At 45.3% G+C, this 22330-nt stretch overlaps 4 protein-coding genes across 11 annotated transcripts in view; all 4 read right to left on the bottom strand.

The window, feature by feature from the left end:
• Nucleotides 1–17322, bottom strand: part of LOC310670634 (uncharacterized protein) — a 43973-nt gene extending 26651 nt beyond the window's left edge. Inside the window, exon 1 of the mRNA XM_083426258.1 lies at nt 16839–17322. The gene's annotated coding sequence lies outside the window, so the exon portion shown is untranslated. The remainder of the gene's footprint in view (nt 1–16838) is intronic.
• Nucleotides 1–21552, bottom strand: part of LOC310670188 (uncharacterized protein) — a 59414-nt gene extending 37862 nt beyond the window's left edge. For 4 of the 6 annotated variants that reach the window (XM_083425025.1, XM_083425026.1, XM_083425027.1 and 1 more), the window contains exons 1-3: nt 21481–21552; nt 20412–20588; nt 20162–20288 (exon numbers count right to left, since the gene is read on the bottom strand). In XM_083425025.1, coding sequence (XP_083281151.1) covers nt 20162–20288; nt 20412–20489 — 205 coding nt within the window. In that variant the 5' untranslated portion in view covers nt 20490–20588; nt 21481–21552. Of the gene's footprint in view, nt 1–5313; nt 6981–7570; nt 7661–9936; nt 10064–10192; nt 10365–12012; nt 12089–20161; nt 20289–20411; nt 20589–21480 lie in introns of those variants that run through there. The other 2 variants (XR_014507540.1, XM_083425031.1) reach the window with 2 other exon arrangements.
• LOC310670150 (uncharacterized protein) overlaps nt 1–22330 on the bottom strand; it is a 71924-nt gene that overhangs the window by 41675 nt on the left and 7919 nt on the right. The window contains exon 1 of one of the 3 annotated variants that reach the window (XM_083424912.1): nt 360–452. The exons of 1 other annotated variant lie outside the window; for it this stretch is intronic. The gene's annotated coding sequence lies outside the window, so the exon portion shown is untranslated. Of the gene's footprint in view, nt 1–148; nt 175–359; nt 453–22330 lie in introns of those variants that run through there. One more of the 3 variants, XM_083424915.1, reaches the window with a different exon arrangement.
• LOC310670721 (uncharacterized protein) lies at nt 15016–18508 on the bottom strand. Its single transcript, XM_083426425.1, has 2 exons — nt 17694–18508; nt 15016–16749 (listed from the first exon to the last, which is right to left on the bottom strand). Exons 1-2 carry the CDS (start codon nt 17758–17760, stop codon nt 15719–15721), a joined length of 1098 nt encoding a protein of 365 aa, XP_083282551.1. The 5' UTR covers nt 17761–18508; the 3' UTR covers nt 15016–15718.

The following is a 22330-nucleotide window of genomic DNA, read 5'->3' as shown; positions in this document are numbered from 1 at the left end:
ACTGGTTCCCTGTTCCAATCAGGCTGGGTGGGGTTCGGGTGGGGGGAGAGCCCTTCTCTAGTTCGTCTCGGGAAGCAAAATGTCTCTCCCCCCCCCCCCCGGAGTCTGGCTGATCTCTCCGCTTCCAAGAGGATCCTGCAATGCAAACCTTGTTTGGGGGAGAGGCGCCCCCCCCCCCACCTTGCAGCCGACTGCAGACTGCCGCTCCTGGTTCCCAGAGGGAAAGGGGGGAGACCTTCCTTGCTTTCATCCCCCCCCCTTCCCTCCTTCCTCCTTCCCTGGCTGTAGATTCAGGTGGAAGAAAAGCAAATTCTTCTCCCTCCCTGCACCCCAAATCACACCCCCCCGAAATGTTGCACCTTTTCCCTCCTCCTTTGCAGGCCTCCTTCTCTTCCGGGGGGGGGTGCATGGAGACCCCACCCCTCCAACATTGCCTCTACCCCCCCCGCCCTGCTCCGTCACTTCCTGCCTATCTAGGAAGCGAGTTCGTTCATCCAGAGTGACCCCCCCCCGCAAGCAGAGACCTAGGAATGTAGTGGGAAAGGACGCCCCCCCCCCCCGTCCACGGCCATGGAGTCTAGTGTCCCTCGTCCTTTTTCCAACCATGGCCCCCTCCCGACCTTCTTTCCTTCCTTTGCCTCTCCCCTCCTGACGGTAGAAAGGTAGCTATTTAAATGTTTGCTTGTACATAGACCTTTTTTTATTTATAGTTTTTATTTATAAATCCACTGCGAAGCACGGGCACTTCTCTGCTTTTCTTTCTTCACTTCTCACTTCCCTCTGTGGCCCCCCCCCCCCAGTCTCGTGCCCTGCCCCCCCATTTCCACGATCTTCACCTGTGACCCCCTTGGAATATCCATATGCCCCCCCCCCCCTTTAGAAACACTGTTTTAGTCTTTAACCAGTTACCTGGGAGTAAACCCCATTGAATTGAATGGGACTGACTTCTGAGTAAACATCCTGTTCAATCCGAAGGATTTTTATTCAGAAGTAATTCCCACTGAGTTCTTCTATACGACAGATTTTCCCAATTGGGCAAGTTCTGCAGAAGCTGTTTTTCAAAAGCAAAATCATGGACCCCCACTTTTGAGATTTTCCCTGTCTCTACGGTAGATTCTGTTGTGTGAATGGTGCTGTGGATCCCGGGGGGGGGGGTTGTTACCTGGAGTGGGCAGACTACCCCATATGGTTTCTCCCCATGGGTTTCATTTTGGGGGAAATAAGCAATGAGCCTACAGTGAAGCATTTTGCACACTCTTGTCACACGCCTGCTTGATTTGAGATGCTCCCACACTCCCCTGTCCCACCTTCTCATGTGGTGCAAAACATGCAGAGAAGAGTTGGGTTTTTCCTGGTTCTCCCACTAAACACCCCCTTTATTCCTGAGGCCCTACCTGCCCGCAGACTGTTTTGCCAGAGTGGTGCATGCTCTAGTTACCTCGCACTTGTACTGCTGCAATGCGATCTGCTTGGAGCTACCTTTGAAGGTGACCCGGACACTACAACTAATCCAGAATGTGGCAGCCACACTATTGACTGGGAGTGGCCACTGAGACCATATAACACTGGTCCTAAAGTATTTTCACTGGCTCCCAGTATGTTTACGAGCACAAGTCAAAATGTTGGTGCTGGCCTAAACAGTCTTGGCCCAGTATACCCGAAGGAGCGTCTCCACCCCTATCATCCAGACTGGACAATGAGGTCCTCCTCTGAGGGTCTTTCTGGCAGTTCCCTCACTGTGAGAAGTTACAGGGTAGCAGGCAGAGGGCCTTCTTAGCAGTGGCGCCCTCCCGTCAGATGTCAAAGAGATAAACAGCTACAGTGGTTGGTACCTCTGGTTGCGAATGCCTCTGGTTGTGCACGCTTCGGGTTACAAGCTCCGCCACCCCGGAAGTAGCCGCTCCCGGTTGCAAACTTTGCCCCAGGATGCGAGCAGAAATCGCACACCAGAAGCGTGCATGCAGCAGGAAACACAACTTTCCAAAACATAATTCTGTATCAGGAAGCATTTAATAATTGATGTTTTGTGTGTTTTTATTATGTCGGACGTTGTCCAGAGTGTCTGAGTCAACCCAATCAAATTATTATTATACAGTGGTACCCCGCAAGACGAAAAACCCGCTAGACGAAAGGGTTTTCTGTTTTTCTATGCGCTTCGCAGGACGAATTTCCCTATGGGCTTACTTCGCAAGACGAAAATGTCTTGCGAGTCTTGAGATTTTTTTCCGCTCCCCACCCCCTTTTTCTAAGCCGCTAAACAGCTAATAGCCTTTTAGCAGCTAATCCGCTAATCCCTTAAACCTTTAATAGCCGCTAATAGCCGCTAAACCGCTAATAGGGTTGCTTCGCAAGACGAAAAAACTCATGGAACGAATTAATTTCGTCTTGTGAGGCACCACTGTATTATTATTGCTTGTCACAAAAGCAGTAGCCCTGGGGTAGCCACATGGTGTTTAGGAGTGAAAATGGCCAAACAGGGGATTCACTGATACCTGCAGCATCTTTTCTTCCCAAAAGTGTTCCATTCTTCCACTGAGTTGTGTTTGTGCCACAGATGGAGAGGTAAGGGTTAATTTCACACATGTGGACCCCTCCCTGTGCCCCATTGGTTGGAAGTAAGTTTCTTGCTGGCTGCAATAGTAAGGTAAAGGTAAAGGGACCCCCTGACCAGTCCTGACCAACTCTGGGGTTGCGGTGCTCATCTTGCTTTATTGGCCGAGGGAGCCTGCATACAGCTTCCGGGTCATGTGGCCAGCATGACTAAGCCGCTTCTGGAGAACCAGAGCAGCGCACGGAAACGCCCTTTACCTTCCTGCCGGAGCGGTACCTATTTATCTACTTGCACTTTGACGTGCTTTCAAACTGCTAGGTTGGCAGGAGCAGCGACCAAGCAAAGGGAGCTCACCCCGTCGCGGGGATTTGAACCGCCGACCTTCTGATCGGCAAGCCCTAGGCTCTGTTGTTTAACCCACATCACCACCCGTGCCCCTGCTGTAATAGTAGGTATGTCCTAATTGCAAAGGTGGAGGGAGCCTCTCTGTCTTAAATGCCCTGAGGTGGTTGCAGCCTTATGGCAGTTCATGGATTTGTCTCCTGTGGTTTCTCCCCTCTGGGTGCTAATTTGGGGAGAATTAGACATGAGTTTCCAATGATGTATTCCAATGATGTATTTTACAGCCGCGTTTCCGTGTGCGGTATTTTACAGCCGCGTTTCCGTGTGCGGCTCTGGCTCGCCAGAGCAGCAATGTCACACTGGCCACGTGACCCGGAAGTGTCTTCGGACAGCGCTGGCCCCCGGCCTCTTTGAGTGAGATGGGCGCACAACCCTAGAGTCTGTCAAGACTGGCCCGTACGGGCAGGGGTACCTTTACCTTTATTTTACACCCTCTCGTGTCACCTGCCACTTGCTTCTAGACCCACACTGCCCTGTTGCCACCTTCCCACCTCATGCAAGATGCACAGCTAAGAGCTGAGACTTTCCTCCCTCCTCCATTAACACCCCCTTTACCCCTGCTGCCACCAGCTATGTTTTATCTGAACACTTTGCCCAGAATGAGGAGGCATTGCAGCGCTATTAATGTATGACCTATAGACCATGTATGAGGGCTTCAGGATTACTTTATTCAGATAAGAAGTTGCTTTCAGCCTGTTTCCTATTTGTTGCTTTATTGCAATTAAAACAATGTGTGTCGTGCCACTGTTCCTATAAAACTAGTTTAACCAACTCTTTTTGCAAAGCAACACGACGTGTGTCACACTCCCCTTTGCACAACTATCCATTTCTAACTCCAAACATCAATTTTTCCAACTCTCTCGACCTAAGACCGAAATTCAGCCAACTCTCAAGCCCATCATCACTAAACACAACAACTCCAGATTCACACTCCTTCTCCCTATCTAACAATACAAAGCAACTTCGACTTTACTAAATACAGTGGTGCCTCGCAAGACAAAATTAATTTGTTCTGCGAGGTTTTTCGTCTTGTGAATTTTTCGTCTTGTGAAGCACGGATATGCATTGACGGTTTTAAGAAAAAGGTGCAAGACGTTTTCGTCTTGCGAAGCAAGCCCATAGGGAAATTCGTCTTGCGAAGCAACTCAAAAAACAAAAAACTCTTTCGTCTTGCGAGTTTTTCGTCTTGCGAGGTACCACTGTATTGTGAGACGTTACCTTCATTACTTTACTACATGAATGTATAACTTTACATTGAAACAGCAGAACATCACATACACAGAATGCGTTTAAATTTGATTTCTGTCTATAGGAACCTGTTCATCTGAAGGAAGAAATGAACTTGAGGGGGAAATTTTCTATCCTCCATACATCTAAATGGTTTCTCCCCTATGAGTCTGCAAACATTTTGTATGTACTTTATTAAACTGAAGCACTTCAGTTTCACATGTGGTTGGGTCGCCAAAAAAAAAAATTTGGGGGGGGGGATATAATATACGAGTTGGGGGGGGGAGTTTAAGCAAACCTTTATAAAAAAAAAAAACCCAGCACCTTTCCTTTGGGGTATTTTAGATTCAGATATCCCAAACGAAAGAAAGAAAATGTTCTTAAAGGCCACAATGGCAGCAAGAATATTAATAGCTAGAAATTGGAAAAGTGAAATAGTACCAACAAAAATGGAATGGCAGGATAAACTATTTGAGTATCTTGAGTTGGCAAAAATGACGGATGCGTTTGGGATACAGCCTAACCAAAAATTCCAAAAGGAATGGGAAATTTATAACAAAATAAAAAAATTCCTTCCAGTAGCACCTTGGAAAGCAACTAAGTTTGTCATTGGTATGAGCTTTCGTGTGCATGCACAATTCTTCAGATATGCACAAGAAAGCTCATACCAATAAAAAACTTGCTCTCTCTTAGTTGATCAGATAATTTATAGAGATTATCTAAAATAAAACAGTGTCCCAAAGTCAAAACCTGGATTTGCTTTGATTAATTTTTGAAAACCACAGTAGGGATTATTAGCATAGTATTTGCATAACAGTAGAAATGAAGAAAGGATAAAAGGAGCAGTTTAACAAATAGATAAAAATGACTATACTTAGAGGAAGATGGAAGTCTATTAGAGAAGAAAAGGAACTGGGATGAAAGAATATGGTGATATAAATCCGTACGTAAGAATTTATGGATTTATGTATGTATGTTTTTTGTTTCCTTTTCTTTTCCTATATTGTTTTGTTTGTTGTTGTCATTTTATTATTTTGGTTTTCTATTTTATGTGTTTGTTTATTAAGTAAGAAAATTAATAAAAAGCATTAAAAATAAATAAACTGAAGCACTTCCTGCACTCATAGATGTAGTCTTAGTGCTCCCTTCTGACTGAAGTTCTTTCCACACTCTATACTCCTACATGGCTACTCCCTTGTGTGAGTCCGTTGATGATTTCTAAGTGTTCCACTACAGATGAAGCTCTTTCCACATTCAATACATTTATATGGTTTCTCCCCTGTGTGAGTCTGTTGATGTTTTCTAAGCGTTCCACTCTCAGTGAAGCTCTTTCCACACTCCATACATTTATATGGGTTCTCCCCTGTGTGAATTCGCTGATGTTGCCTCAAGTTTCCACTGTGACTGAAGCACTTCCCACACTCCATACATCTAAATGGTTTCTCCCCTGTATGAGTTCGTTGATGCACAGTAAGGTATCCATTGTCACTGAAGCTCTGCCCACACTCCATACATTTATATGGTTTCTCCCCCGTATGAATTCGTAGATGTGTTATAAGACTTCCATTCCGACTGAAGCTCTGCCCACACTCCTCACATTTAAACGGTTTCTCCCCTGTGTGAATTCGTTGATGTACGGTAAGGTTTCCGCTTTCACTGAAGCTCTTTCCACACTCCATACACTTAAATGGTTTTTCCCCTGTATGAGTTCTTATATGTATGTTAAGTTTTCCATTTTCACTGAAGCTCTTTCCACACTCCATACATTTAAATGGTTTCTCCCCTGTGTGAGTCTGTAGATGTGTTGTAAGACCTCCACTGTGACTGAAGCTCTTCCCACATTCCATACATTTAAATGGCTTCTCCCCTGTGTGAGTTCGTTGATGTCTAGTAAGGTGTGAACACTGTCTGAAGCTCTTCCCACACTCAATACATTTAAAGGGTTTCTCCCCTGTGTGATATCGTTGATGTATAGTAAGGTGTGAGCACTGAAGGAAACACTTGCCACACTCCAAACATTTAAATGGCTTCTCCCCGATGTGACTTTGCTGATGCACAGTGAGTCTCGAACTACAAATGAAGCACATTCCACACTCCACACATTTATATGGTTTCTCCCCTGTGTGAGTTCGCTGATGTCTTGTAAGAGTTCCATTCTCACTGAAGCACTTCCCACACTCCTCACATTTAAACGGTTTCTCCCCTGTGTGAATTCGTTGATGTACGGTAAGATTTCCGCTTTCACTGAAGCACTTTCCACACTCCATACACTTAAATGGTTTTTCCCCTGTATGAGTTCTTATATGTATGTTAAGTTTTCCATTTTCACTGAAGCTCTTCCCACACTCCATACATTTAAATGGTTTCTCCCCTGTGTGAGTCTGTAGATGTCTTTTAAGATCTCCACTGTGACTGAAGCTCTTTCCACACTCCATACATTTAAATGGTTTCTCCCCTGTGTGAGTTCGTTGATGTTTAGTAAGGTGTGAACACTGTCTGAAGCTTCTTCCACACACAACACATTTAAAGGGTTTTTCCCCTTTGTGAATTTGTTGGTGTTTTGTGAGAGATACACTGTGACGGAAGCTCTTTCCACACTCTGTACATTTAAAGGGTTTCTCCCCTGTATGAATTCGTAGATGTGTTATAAGAGTTCCATTTCGTCTGAAGCACTTTCCACACTCCACACATTTAAACGGTTTCTCCTCTGTGTTAGTTTGTAGATGTGTGCTAAGGTGTTCACTCACACTGAAGTAATTTACAGATGGCTCCTCAAAATTCTGATTGCCTTCTGCATCACCTGGTTTAACGTGGGCGATAAGAAAATATTGTTAGGTCTTCAAGGAAGAGAACCAGAGAACTTAAGACACAGCAAGACCAATCAGTGCCTACTCTTATTTTAACACCTCCAGCGTTCCTCCCTCTACTATGTACCACATTTTTAGGAAAGGAAATCTGAAAATAGTCTCAATAACCCTTAGTATCCAGTTCTACCTTCAACTCCCCCATGTAACACTGAGCACCAAGAGAAACCTTCTATGCTGAGGTGAGGCATCTATGACCCTCTAGATGTAGCGTCAACCCAAGTAAAGATGGCCAATGACCAGGGATGATGGGAGTTGTAGTATAGCAACCTCTGGAGGGGGACACTTTCCCCATCTTCCCCCTCCTGTGAAAATGCTACGACTCTGTATTCAGTTTTCTCCTTCCTCCCTGATCTGTAATATCTCACTGATACTTTCCAACCAGCTGTTCACATCACCTAAACCTGCACCAGGATGCTGGAAAAGGTGGGCCCTTGCTCTGATCCAAAACTGATCTTTTTGTATTCCTACACACTGAAAGGAGACATAGAAAGTTACAGTCTCACAGCAAAGTGGAAGTATGTACCTCTCAATTGGTCCAGGATAACATCCCTGTAATTTTCTGTTCCAAGCGAGATGTGCTCAGACTTGAGTATCAGAGTCTCTGCTATGTGGACTATGTAAAACATAAGTGCTGTATTAGTAGTAGTCATAATAATAATACAGTGGTGCCTCGCAAGACGAAAAGAATCCGTTCCGGGAGTCTTTTCGTCTTGCGGTTTTTTCGTCTTGCGAAGCAAGCCCATTGACGGAGTAGCGCTATTAGCGCTATTGGCTAAAAAAGGGCTAAAAACGGCTTTTTTGGGGGGGGGATTAGCGGTTTTGCTGCTAAAATGCTTTTAGCAGCTTAGCGATTCAGAATAAGGGGTTTTGGAGCAAAAAAAAAATAAATTGATTTTTTTCGTCATTTTTCGTCTTGCGAAGCAAGCCCATAGGGAAATTTGTCCTGCGAAGCGCCTCTGCAGACGGAAAACCCTTTCGTCTTGCGGGTTTTCCGTCTTGCGAGGCATTCGTCTTGCGGGGCACCACTGTAATAATAACAATAACAATAACAATAATAATAATAATAATAATAAACTTTTATTTGTATCCCGCCCTCCTCAGCTGAGACTGGGCTCAGGGCGGCTAACATCAAATATATAACATTGATATAAAATCAAACAATAATTATATTACGTCCTAAAAACAGGTTGGAATCAAAATAAATTCCAATTAGATGGCTTTCCAGCGGGTTAGCGTTGGGAACAGTAAATGCTCATCAGGCCCAACTGTGTACGCTGATCTTATATGGGAGAATGCTGGGAGGCCTCTTTTGTACTAGTTCTTATACAAAAAGAGAAGGAGAGTCAGGCTGAACCCTGATCAAAGGCCTGGCGGAACAACTCTGTCTTACAGGCCCTGCAGAAAGATGTCAAATCTCACAGGGCCCTGATCTCCTGTGGCATAGCATTTCACCAGACTGGAGCCGAAAAGGCCTTGGCCCTGGTCCTGGCCAGCCTAATCTCCCTGAGGCCCGGGATCTTCAGGATGCTATATTTGCAGACTGTAAGGTCCTCCGTGGGGCATACCAGGAGAGGTGGTCCCTTAGGTAGGGTCCTAGGTCCTATAGGCCCTATAGGGCTTTAAAGGTTAAAAACAGCACCTTAAACCTGATCCTGTACTCCACCGGGAGCCAGTGCAGCTGTTATAGCACCGGATGAATGTGATCCCGCGGTGAGGACCCGGTAAGGAGACTTGTCACAGCATTCTGGACCCGCTGGAGTTTCAGGGTCAGCTTCAAGGGCAGCCTCACGTAGAGCAAGCCTGGAGGTGACTGTCGCATGGATCACAGTGGCGAGATCAGGGCAAGAGAAGTAAGGGACCAACTGCTTAGCTTGACGGAGATGGAAAAATGCCACCTTTGTTGTAGCTTCAACCTGTGCTTCCATAGCAAGGGAGGCGTCAAGGATTACACCCAAACTCTTGACAGAAGGCCTTGTCACTGATTGCGCCCCCACAAGAGATGAGAGTTCGTGGTAATACAGTGGTACATCTGGTTATGAACTTAATTCGTTCCACAGGTCCATTCTCAACTCAAAACAGTTCTTAACCTGAGGATGGTTTGCAACCACAGATATTACTTTCTATGACTCTAAAAATATACAAAAATATTAATCTTTTGAAGCAAAGACAATAAAGTATCTGCTGGCCCACTAAAAGCTAATAAATGATGTGGACCAGGAAACCTCGTCGTACCACCATTATTAACGCGTGAGTCTCTTTGTAGAGTTTCCCTTTTTAGTTTTTTGGGGGGAATTCATACCACAATATCAGCTTATGAAGAGTTACCTACTGACAAAAGTACAGCGTTGTGATAAACTACAATCTTCAACATCAACTTCGTTGGGCTGGTCATGTTGTTCAGATGCCTGATTATCTTCTTCCAAAGAAACTATTCTATTCCCAACTTAAGAATGGAAATTGATACACCGGACAACAAAAGAGGCTTCAATATACTCTCAAGGCAAATCTAAATAAATGAAGTATAGGCATAGAGAACACTGGCCTGCAAGAGTGCCAACTGGAAAACAGCCTTTACCAAAGGCTTCATGGACTTTGAAGAAACACAAGCTCAGGCCAAAAGGGAGAAACAAGCTAAGAGGAAAGAATGTTTGGCAAAACTTAACTGTGATTAACTCCCGCCCAGAAACCCATGTCCCCACTGTGGAAGGATGTATGGATCCAGAATTGGACTCCACAGTCACTTACAGACACACCATTAAGACCGTGTTCATGGAAGACTTGACTACGAGGATTTGCCAAAGAAGAAGCCATGCCATGAATAAATGGCTCAAACAGCAGTTTCACACCTCCAACGTCTAACAGCCAAGAGGAATAAAAATCTGCCCTCACCTAGAGAGGCCGCCATCTCATAATTCTCCTCCATGACTTCCTTGTACAGAGCTCTTTGGCCTGGATCCAGCAGAACCCACTCTTCCCCCGTGAAAAACACAGCCACCTCCAAAAAGGTCAAGAGGGCCTGGAAGAAGAGGAGGAAGAAAGAAGAGCTTCTCTTTGGTCCCCATCATCCCCACTCAACACAGAGGGAGGCTGGGTGGTCCCACCTGTGCCTCTTCCCTCCTCCCTGCTCCCGTTGCTCTTTCCCTACCTGAGGAAGCTGCCTGGCTCCTCTTTCCACTCCACCTCTGAGAAGAGACCGTTCAGAGGGGGTCTCAGAGGCCATTGCGTTGCCAGTGGAAAGGACGGAGGAGGAATAAACTGGGCCACTTCTGGGACTCTCTCAGCTGTTGTCACGATGCATTTCAATGCAGGGAGCAGGTCTTTAAGGAGAAAAATGTAGATATTTTAATTATTATTATTACAGAATTGAATTTATATCCCACCCTATACCCGAAGGTCTCAGCGGTTCATAGAAAGGCAGATTTATTTAGGGTGGGAGACATTTACACAGACAGCATACCTTATACAAATTACAAATACCAGTACTAATAAATCAATACTCATAAATTCTAATTACAAATACAAAATCCAAAAACATATTATGAAACATATATGAAATAGTTGTGTTGTTGTTGTTTAGTCATTTAGTCGTGTCTGACTCTTCGTGACCCCATGGACCAGAGCACGCCAGGCACTCCTGTATTCCACTGCCTCCCACAGTTTGGTCACACTCATGCTGGTATAATTTATAAGCAGAGCTCTATATAAGCAGATATCACCTTCTTTATGGTGCAGCTCTCACTTCCATACATCACTACTGGGAAAACCATAGCTTTTACTATACGGACCTTTGTCGGCAAGGTGATGTCTCTGCTTTTTAAGATGCTGTCTAGGTTTGTCATTGCTTTTCTCCCAAGGAGCAGGCGTCTTTTAATTTCATGACTGCTGTCACCATCTGCAGTGATCATGGAGCCCAAGAAAGTAAAATCTCTCACTCCCTCCATTTCTTCCCCTTCTATTTGCCAAGCAGGAGGGAAAATGATGAGGTGTTTTTTCATGCTTCAGGAAATGGAAAATGTTCCCCACCCCTCCAGTTTTGGGGCACAAAAGCAGCACAGCAACCCCCCCAACATGGGAAACACAACAAGGCTCTTTCCTTTGTGGCAAAGCAGCTGGCCAGACTAGGGGAGCTGAAAGGGGAGCTGGGGGGGGGCTCCCCCTTCCTTCTCACATCAGCCTCTTTCTTACTCAGGAAGCTCCGGAGGTCAATGTCAAGGGAACTGTCCACCTCTCACCCCCCCACCCAATTCGAAATCTCCCCCCTCTCCCCCAATCCAGAGGCGACTCTGTTCTCCAGCTGCTTCCACTTCCTCTCCCCTGTTTGCCCCCCCCCCCCCATCTCCGCCCCACTGAGGCAGGGGCTTCAGCAGCAGATTTCGGAGGCGGGCAGATCAGGGTCCTGGAGGAGCTCAGCCCCCCCCATCCCGCCCAGACCGGCTCCCTGACACAGGAGGCAGAGCCTGGGGGGAGCAATGGGGGGGAGCAGTGAGAAGGGAGATGGAGGGTGTTAAGCAGAGAGGGGCATCACTAGGTGGAATGGGGCTGCCCCCCCCCTTTGAACGGAGGAGGACTGACTTCTGAGTCAACATGCACAGCGTGGGGCTGCGAATCCCTTTGTAATTAAGTTCCACGGGGGGGCACCCTTTTGTGGTTCGTCTCAAGAGTCTTCGCCCCCCTCCCCCCACCCGGGGAGCCTGGCTTGATCTCTGCGCTTCGAAAAGGATCTTGCAATGCAAACCCTGTTGGGGGAGGGGGACCCCACTTTGCAATAGGATGGCCTGCATCCAGCCCCCCCCCCCCAGTGATTTCTACAGAGAAAGGGCAGAGTCCCTCCCTGCTTTCTTTGCACCCCCCCCCCCCGCAATCCTCCCGCCTCCTTTCCCAGCTGCCCTCTTTGTAGATTCAGGGAGAGGGAAAGCAAATCCTTCTCCCACCCCCCTCCCCAAATAACCCCCCAATATGCGGCACCTCTTTCTCCTCTTCTCCAAGTCCGCTTCTCTTCCTGGAATGAGGATGGAGACCCCCTCCCCTCCAAATAGCCTCCCCCCCCCACAGAAAAATAACTTCCTGCCACTCTAGGAAGCTGAGCTCATTGACCCAGAGGGAGGGGGAGGGGCAGGAGGTCCGCCTCCCCCTCCCTGCAAATAGAAATTCACTTCCCAGCCGGCAAGCTACGTATTCACGTTTATTTAGTGAGAAATTCATGGGTACAATTCCCCGCAGGGGCAGCGAGAGACAACATACACACGCACCAATTTTTGAAAAGCCTCCTCCTGGAAAGGGGTTTAGACCATTAATGGAAGACAACCCTAAAAGGTGGTCCTCCCTGGATGGTTAAGTCCAGTCAAAGGCGACTAGCATCTCACTTTCAGGCCGAGGCGTTTGTCCGGTTTCCAGGTCATGTGGCCAGCAGTACTGAACTGCTTGTGGTGCAAGGGGGCACCATGACGAAAGCCGAAGCGTAGGGAAATGCCGCTTTATTTCCTGCTGCAGTGGAACCTGTTGATCTACTTGCACTGGTGTGCTTTCGAACTGCTAGGTTGGCAGGAGCTGGGACGGAGTTCACCCCATTGTGGGGATTCAAACTGCCGACCTTCCAATTGGCAACCCCAAGAGGCTCAGTGGTTTAGACCTCAGTGCCACCCGTGTCAATACAATGCATACCTTTTTTAAAAAGGGGGAGCTGATGGAGAAAGTTAGACTGTGTTATTGGGAGGGTACAACTCGGTGATAGAGTAGTTGCTTTGCATGCAGAAGGTCTCAGATTCCTATTTTCACATTTGACGGGAGTGTACCATGGTCCAAGTCTTCTGGGAAATTTTTTTTTTTATCTGACCTCTGAAATCACTAAACAATATATCCATCCTAGTTCAGCACTTGCCTTATTATAACTAGATTTGACCCCCAAACCTATGCTTCAATCTAATTACAGTGGTGCCTCGCAAGACAAAATTAATTCGTTCTGCAAGTTTTTTCGTTCTACGAGTTTTTTCGTCTTGCGAAGCACCACTGTGTATTGACGGTTTCCCGTAGGAATGCATTGGCGGTTTTAAGAAAAAGGCGCAAGATGTTTCGTCTTGCGAAGCAAGCCCATAGGGAAATCCGTCTTGCGAAGCAACTCAGAAAACGAAAAACTCTTTCGTCTTGCGAGTTTTTCGTCTTCTGAGGCATTCGTCTTGCGAGGTACCACTGTAATTTCATTTCTGTTCACAGCCGCTAGACTAGAGCTACTGCCCAACAATGGAAGGAAACCTCTAAAATAACAATAGAGGCTTGGATCAATAACCTTTCGACCATTGCTCTATCGGAACACCTCACATACCACCTAATCAAAGGCATCTCCAAAAAAGATACCTATTGACACAATCTGATCTCCCTTTATTGAAGAACAGGGTATTTTAATGCCACCATCATCTCGGAGTTATTTGTGGAGATTATAATGATTGGAAATGTCTAGCCAAGCAGATTGGTAGTTGGGTTCCTATTGGGGGTATTGGGCAAGGCAACATGACCGTGATGTGAGGTTGAGGATTGGAGTGATCATTCTGTGATATTATGGCAGTGGACAAACCTGTATTTACTTTGAATAAATTAATATTGTTGTTTTAATAAAGGTCTCGAATTCAATGCTTAGCATGCAGAAGGAGGTCCCAGGTGAAATCCTCATCAGGCAAAGAGACCCTGTTGGCATCCGTCTGTCTCGGGGGGCGATGAAGGAGGGGGCCTTTGGGGGTGAAGTCCAACTGTGGGCAGCTTGCAGCACCTGCTGTGGCTGCTTCATGTCAGGGGCAAATGCTCAATGCCGGCAGAGGGAGGAGCAACTCTAGATGAACTCTGCTTTCAGCCTCCTATACTGCCAGCTCTTTCTACAGATTTCTGAAAGATGGGCCAATAGTAATAGCTACAATAATAATTTATTATTTATACCCTCCTCATCTGGCTGGGTTCCCCCAGCTACTCTGGGCAGCTCCCAACAGAATATTAAAAACACGATAAAACATCAAACATAAAAAACGTGGGCACAGAGATCCCTCTCTTCACAGGGAAATGACTCTCCTGAAACCACTGGCAATGCCCACATTTCCCTGTGCCACCTTCCCTCCACATACTGCTTGTTCCCCTCAGCACCTCCTTTATTCCAGTTGCCAACACGGATTTTATCCACTTTGCTGTTAATGTAGCCATGAATGAGAAGCTATTGCAAAACAATTAATTCATAAAATATAAACAACATAGGACGGTTTAAAGCTTACTTTGTGCACATAAGACAACCGTTCCAGTCTTTCTGTGTTTTCATTGTTCCTTTATTGCAATTATAAAAATGGGCTTTATGCTGCTGTTCTTATAACAGGGAGTTGGACTAGACCCTTGGAGTCCCTTTCAACTCCACACTTCTATGATTCTAGAGCCAATCCTGCTTCCTAAACACCACTGTAGTCAGGGACATAGCCACCCAGAACGGTGCTGAGGAGTCTGAATGGGACAAAGAGCCGGACGAGGAAAGGATGGCTTTTTCTCCTTCTCAGCTACGAATGATAGAAGAAGGAGAAGAAGAAGAAGAAGGAGAAGAAGAAGAAAAGAAGAAGAAGAAGAATCTGCCTTTGTAACATCTGGGTGACATTTTAAAAAATGTAAGTAAAATATTTAATAAAATTATAATATTTATACATAGTATTATAGTAGCAAGTGGAGGTAATAGGGAACTGTACAGTCATATCTCGGGTTGAAGTAGCTTCAGGATAAGTATTTTCGGGTTGTGCGCTGCAGTGATCTGGAAGTAACGGAGTGCATTACTTCCGGGTTTCGCCACTTGCGCATACGGTAAAAATGACGTCATGTGCAGAAGCAGCGAATCGTGACCCGTGCAGACGCGGGTTGTGTTCGCTTCTGGATGCGAATAATAATATAGGCCTACTAATAAAGATGAATATTTTTTATCATAGGCGCCTACACAACACAAAACACTGTTCCTGTATGTAGGTTTTATTTTATTTGTTTTTTATCTTATATTTTGGAAATGTACATCCAGGTATCTTCCTTCAATTTTTTGGGGGGGCCCCAAGAGAGTGGGGACCTAAGCTATACTTTACACGTAAATCCGTCACTGTCTGTGAGATCGTTGATGTTTACTAAGAGTTACACTCTTACTGAATCAGCTTCCACAATCCATACATTTAAATGGTTTCTCTCTTGTGTGAGTTTGTTGATGTGTTGTAAGAGCTCCACTCTCACTGAAACTCTTCCCATGATCAATACCTTTAAATGGTTCATTCATGTACAGTAAGTATAGTGGTACCTCGGATTACAGATGCTTCAGGTTACAGACGGGTTAAGAACTTTACTTCAGTATGAGAACAGAAATCACGTGGCGGCAGCGGGAGGCCCCATTAGCTAAAGTGGTACCTCAGGTTAAGGACAGTTTCAGGTTAAGAACAGACCTCCAAAACGAATTAAGTTCTTAACCTGAGGTACCACTGTATTCCATTGTGACTGAAGCTCTATGCGCACACTACAGGTTTCTCTCATGTGAGTTTGTAGATGTATGGTCAAATTTGAAGGTTCACTGAAGCTCTTTCCACACGCCAAACATTTATACGGTTACCCCCATGTATGTGTTTGTGGATGTCTTGTAAGTTGTCCACCTTCACTGAAACCCTTCCCACAATCCATACATTTAAATGGTTTTTCCGGTGTGACTATGTTGGTGCACAGTAAGTTTCCAACTGCAAATAAAGCTCTTTCCACACTCCAAACATTTAAATGGTTTCTCCCCTGTATGAGATCGTTTATGTCTTGTAAGAGCTCCACTCTGACTGAAGCACTTCCCACAATACAAACATCTATATGGTTTCTCCCCTGTGTGAGTTCGTTGATGTTTTCTAAGAGCTCCACTCTCAATGAAACCCTTCCCACACTCCATACATTTAAATGGTTTCTCACCCGTGTGAGTTCGTTCATGTACAGTAAGTATTCCATTGTAACTGAAGCTCTGTCCACAAACCATACATCTAAAGGGTTTCTCTCCTGTGTGAGTTCGTAGGTGCGTTGTAAGAGCTCCACACTGGATGAAACCCTTCCCACACTCCATACATTTATATGGTTTCTCCCCTATATGAGTTCGTTGATGTATTGTCAGTTTTGCACCTTCACTGAAACCCTTCCCACAATCCTTACATTTAAATGGTTTCTCCCCGGTGTGACTCTGTTGGTGCTCGGTGAGTTTCCAACTACAGATGAAGCTCTTTCCACACTCCATACATTTAAAAGGTTTCTCCCCTGTGTGAGTTCGTTGATGTACAGTAAGTTTTCCATTTTCACTGAAGCTCTTTCCGCACTCCATACATTTAAATGGTTTCTCCCCTGTGTGAGTTCGTTGATGTTTTGTGAGAGCTCCTCTCTCAATGAAACCCTTTCCACACTCCATACATTTAAATGGTTTCTCCCCTGTGTGAGTTCGTTGATGTTTTGCAAGAGATCCATTCTCACTGAAGCTCTTTCCACACTCCATACATCTAAATGGTTTCTCCTTTGTGTGAATTCCTTGATGTATGGTAAGTATTCCAATTTCACTGAAACTCTTCCCACACTCCATACATTTAAAGAGTTTCTCCCCAGTGTTAGTTTGTAGATGTGTGCTAAGGTGTTCACTCACACTGAAGTACTTTACAGATGGCCCCTCAAAATTCTGATTGACTTCTTCATCACCTGGTTTAAAGTGGGAGAGAAAGATAATATTGTTAGGTATTCAAGGAAGAAAACCAGAGAAGTTAAAACAAAACAAGACCAATCAGCACCTTCTCTTCTTTTAACACCTCCAGTATTCTTCCCACTCCTATGTACCAAATTTATACGAAAGGAAAGGAAATCTGAAAATAGTCTCAATAACCCTTAGTATCCAGTTCTACCTTCAACTCCCATGTAACACTGAACACCAAGAGAAACCTTCTATGCTGACATGAGGCATCTATGACCCTCCAGATGTGGTTGGACTCTAAGTACATTCAACCCAAGCAAAGACCAGGGATGATGGGAGTTGTAGCCAATGACCAGGGACGATGGGAGTTGTGGTGCAGCCACATCCAGAGGGAGACACTTTCCCCCTCCTGTGAAAATGCTGCACCTCTGTATTCAGTTTTCTCCTTCCTCCATGATCTGTAATTTATTGCTGATACAGTCCAACCCACTGTAGACATCACCTACACCTGCACCAGGATGCTGGAAAAGATGGGCCGTTGTTCTGATCCAAAAGGGCTCTTTTTATATTCCTACACACTGAAAGGAGACATACAAAGGTACAACCTCAGAGCAAAGTGGAAGTATGTACCTCTCAATTTGTCCGGGAAAACATCCCTGTATTTTTCTGTTCCAAGCAAGATGTGCTCAGACTTGAGTATCAGAGTCTCTGCTATGTGGAATAAAGAAAACAGAAGTGCTGTTTATATATATGTGACTGTAAAAATATACAAAAGTATTAATCTTTTGAAGCAAAGACAGCAAAGTATCTGGTGGACCATTAAAAGTTAATAAATGATGTGGACCAGGAAACCTCATGCCACCATTATTAACCTTTCAATCTCTTTCTATATTTTACATAGGATTTTTTGGGGGGTGAGGGTTTCATACAACAATATCAGCTTATGAAGAGTTACCTACTGACAAAAGTACAGCATTGCTATAAACTACAATCTTCAACATCAACTTCATTGGACTGGCCATGTTGTTCAGATGCTTGATTATCTTCTTCCAAAGAAACTACTCTATTCCCAACTTAAGAATGGAAAGAATATCAATGATTAAAATGACAGTACTTCCCCAAATCCTCTTTGTCTTTCAGACAATTCCAGTAATTATTGGGACAAAATGTTTTAAAGATTGGCAGAGGGACCTGGCCAATTTTATTTGGCAGGGCAGAAAAGCAAGAATGAAATTTAAATTGTTGACGGAACCCAGAGAAAGAGGACGGTTCGTGGTCCCGGACCTCAGAATGTACATTGAGGCTGCATGCTGGACTTGGTTGAAAGACTGGATGTTGCTTAGGAATACCGAATTCTTGGATTTAGAGGGCGGGGACAAGGTTTTCAGGTGGCATGGCTACTTATGCCATGATAAAATAAAAGCACATAAAGGCTTCACGAACCACCTAGTGAGGAAGGCCTTATTCAAAGTCTGGGAGAGGAATAAATCCAAAGTTATAACAAAAAACCCTTGGTGGATATCACCTATATAGTCAACTGCCATTCATAAGAATAACATGAACAATAAATGGCCAACTAACAGGAACTTGGTGGATGAAACTGAAAAGGTCTGAAGAACTCAAACAACTAGGGATAAATTGGCTGGAATATTACCAGCTTAGGGCGACCTTCGAAAAAGATAAGACGTTAAAAGGGTTTGATAATAAAGCATCGATCTTAGAGAAGAAGGTTTTACAGAACAACCAAAAGACTCTCTCCAGAATGTACATACTGTTACAGAATACTCAAATAGAAATAGAGGAAAAGGGAAAGCCCATAGTAAGATGGGAGCAGGACTTAGGTCATGTAATTGAATATAAAGAGTGGAAAAAACTGTGGACAAAAAATATTAATTTTAAAGCATGCTATTTAATAAGAGAAAACCACCTGAAAATGCACCATAGGTGGTATTTAACACCGGAGAGATTGGCTAAAATGAACAAATCACTTGGTAATAAGTGCTGGAGACGCACAAAGCACATTGGAACCTTCTACCATATGAAATCAGCCCTGAGTGCTCACTGGAAGGACAGATCATGAAGCTGAGACTCCAATACTTTGGCCACCTCATGAAGATAAGACACCCTGGAAAAGACCCTGATGTTGGGAAAGATGGAGGGCACAAGGAGAAGGGGACGACAGAAGAGAAGATGGTTGGGCAGTGTTCTCAAAGCTACCAGCATGAGTCTGACCAAACTGCGGGAGGCAGTGGAAGACAGGAGTGCCTGGCGTGCTCTGGTCCATGGGGTCACGAAGAGTCGGACACGACTAAACAACAAAACCATATGTGGTAGACATGATCCATGAAGAAATAAAAAAGTTACTAAGAACTTCACATAGCAAAAGATCAGAAGCATACCTTTTGGGAATACTGAATAGTGAAATTTCTAGAGAAAATACTAAATTCTTCCTGTACATGACATCTGCGGCAAGAATCCTGGTGGCTAAGTACTGGAAGGGTAACCAGGTACCGACTAAAGGAGAATGGTTATGTAAATTATGTGAATTACAGTATTTGCAACTGGCCAAATTGACAGATATAATAACACTAAAGCCAATGAATACAGTCAAGAAGGAATGGAAGTGCTTGAATGATTATTTAGAAAGACAATGTTCTAATGTAAAATTTGGCTGTGTCTAGAAAGACCTTGTGAATGAAAAAGGGGAAACACACATACACACCCACACACACCCTATATATTAAGGTGAAAATAATACTGAAATACAGATAAAATACGAAATGTGAAAGGAAGTGTTGGGAGAGTGATGGAAGTCTATTACTACTATTATTTTGTAAAATAGTGTTTATTGTAAAATAGTTTTTCTTTGCATTTTTTCCCTCTTTTCTTTTTTCAAATTTATTCTTTATGTATGGCTTGGTACTGATGTATTTACTTTGCAATAAAAAATCTTTATTAAAAAAAATGAAAAGAAAAGAAAAAAAGAATGGAAAGTTGAAATACTGGTGGACAACTAAAGGGGTTTAAAGACACTTTCAAGGCAAATGTATAAAAATGAAGTATAAGCACGGAAAATTTGGCTCCAATTGGAGAATAGCCTTTACCGAAGGCGTCATGGACTTTGAAGAAGCACAAACTCAAGACAAAAGGGAGAAGCAAGCTAAGAGGAAAGTACTTTTGGCAAACCTTTGCTGTGATTAACTCCCGCACAGAAATCAATGTTCCCAATGTAGAAGGAGGTGTGGATCCAGAATTGAACTCAACAGTCATTTACAGACACACCGTTAAGACCGTGTTCATGGAAGACAATCTTACTCGGCTACGAGGATTTGCCAAAGAATAAATGACATGAATAAATGGCTCAAACAGCAGATTCACACCTCCAATGTCTAACAGCCAAGAGGACTACAAATCTGCCCTTACCTAGAGAGGCCACCATCTCATAATTCTCCTCCATGACTTCCTTGTGCAGAGCTCTTTGGCCTGGATCCAGCAGAGCCCACTCCTCCTCTGTGAAAAACACAGCCACCTCCTCAAAGGTCAAGAGGGCCTGGAAGAAGAAGAAGACAGAGCTTCTCTTAGATCCCCATCATCCCTACTCAACACAGAGGGAGGCTGGGTGGTCCCATCTGTGCCTCTTCCCTCCTCCCTGCTCCCGTTGCTCTTTCCCTACCTGAGGAAGCTGCCTGGCTCCTCTTTCCACTCCACCTCTGAGAAGAGACAGTGCAAACGATGGTGCCTCGGAGGCCATTGCGCTCCCTTTGGAAGAGACAGAGGACAAGGAGGCGGAAACTGGGCCACTTCCAGGACTCCGCTGTTGCCACAATGAACTTCAAAGCAGGGAGCAGCTCTTTTAGGAGAAAAATGCTGAAATAATAATAATTATTATTGATTGAATTTCTATACCACCCTAGACCCAGAGGTGTGAGAGCAGCTCATAGAAAGGCGGATTTATTTGGAGTGGGAGACATTTACACATAGAGCATACGTTTTACAAATACCAATAATAATAAATTAATACTCCCAAATTCTAATTATGAAAGCTCTGAAACACTTGAGATTATCACAACAGAAACTATTGACTTTTGGTTTAAGCATTTGTGTATCTGTCTCTCTCTCCCCTCCCGCCCAGACCGGCTCCCTGAAGGAGGAGGCCAAGGGAGGGGGGTGTTCCAGGCTGAGTGTGCAGAAATACATAAAAATGGGCTAGGAGGCTGGGTCTAAGATGGGGGTGGGGGCTTCACCTGATGACTTTCAGTGCATAGGTGCCAGCTCCCTGGGTCCCTGAGCACCCACCCAATTCCCCATGAAGGGGCCGGGCACCCACAAATTTCGGTGCCAGGGCAATGCATGCTGAATGGCACCCACAGCCCCGGAGAGCCCCGGTCGTGGGGTGAAACTGGCACAACTGGTTCAGTGTCCCAGTCAGGTTGCATGGGTGGAGAGGGGGAGGAACGTCTCAGGAAGCAAAATCTCTTTCCCCCCCCCCCCGGAGTCTGGTTGATCTCTCGGCTTCCAAGAGGATCTTGCAATGCAAACTTTGTTTGGGGGACAGGACGCCCCCCCCCGCTTTGCTCAGATTGCCTCTCCTGGTTCCCAGAGGGAAAGGGGGGAGCCCTTCCTTCCTTTAATGCCCCCCCTCACCTTCCCCCCCCTCCCGCCCTGTTTGTAGATTCACAGGGAGGAAATGCAAATTCTTCTCCCTCCCTGCACCCCAAATCTCCCCCCCCGAAATGTTGCACCTTTTCCCTCCTCCTTTGCAGGCCTCCTTCTCTTCCGGGGGGGGGGGTGCATGGAGACCCCACCCCTCCAACATTGCCTCTACCCCCCCCCGCCCTGCTCCGTCACTTCCTGCCTCTCTAGGAAGCGAGTTCATTGACCCAAGGGGAGGGGGAGGGGCAGGAGATTGCCCCCCCCTCCTAGGAAGGACGCCCCCCCAATGGAGCCCAGTGTCCCTCAGCCTTTTTCCGACCATGGTCCCCTCTCGACATTCTTTTCTTCCTGTGCCGCCCCCCCTTCTGCCGGTAGAAAGGTAGCTATTTAAATGTTTTGCTTGTAAATTTATAGTTTTTATTTATAAATCCAATGCGAAGCAGGGACACTTATCTGCTTTCTTTTCTTCACTTCTCACTTCCCTCTGTGGCCCCCGAGTCTCGTGCTGTGTCCCCCCCCCCATTTACACGATCTTCACCTGTGACCCCCTTGGAATATCCATCTCCCCCCCCCCCGCCCCCTTTAGAAACGCTGTTCTAGTCTTTTAACCCCATTGGGACTGACTTCTGAGTAAAACTCTTGTGCATTCCTAAGGATTTTTACTCAGAAATCATTCCCACTGAGCTCCACAGAAACAGGTTTTCCCAATTGGCCAACCTGTTTTTCAAAAGCGAAGTCATGGACCCCCACTTTTGATATTTTGCCTGTCTCTTCCATAGTTTCTGTTGTGTGAATGGTGCTGCGGACCCCCTTGGGGGGGGGGGGAAGGTTCCCTGGAGTGGGCAAACTACCTATTGGGAAAAGCTGCTTTAGCGCTCTGATTTCAGGAGCCGGACCGAACCTTTCCCCACATTGTACACCCCCGTATGGTTTCTCCCC

The sequence above is a fragment of the Podarcis tiliguerta genome, assembly GCF_965153285.1.
Source record: "Podarcis tiliguerta genome assembly, chromosome: 2".
Lineage (NCBI taxonomy): Eukaryota > Metazoa > Chordata > Lepidosauria > Squamata > Lacertidae > Podarcis > Podarcis tiliguerta.
Note: the sequence above shows the minus strand (reverse complement) of the source record. Positions and strands in the feature narration are given on the sequence as shown.

What these genes read in the sequence shown, in the direction of transcription:
- LOC310670721 (XM_083426425.1), bottom strand. Translation starts at nt 17,760, where the DNA reads ATGGCCAGTCCAATGAAGTTGATGTTGAAGATTGTAGTTTATAGCAAT. An exon ending in TGCTGTACTTTTGTCAGTAG is followed by an intron (nt 16,750 to 17,693) that starts GTAACTCTTCAT and finishes ACTTTAAACCAG; the next exon opens with GTGATGAAGAAGTCAATCAG.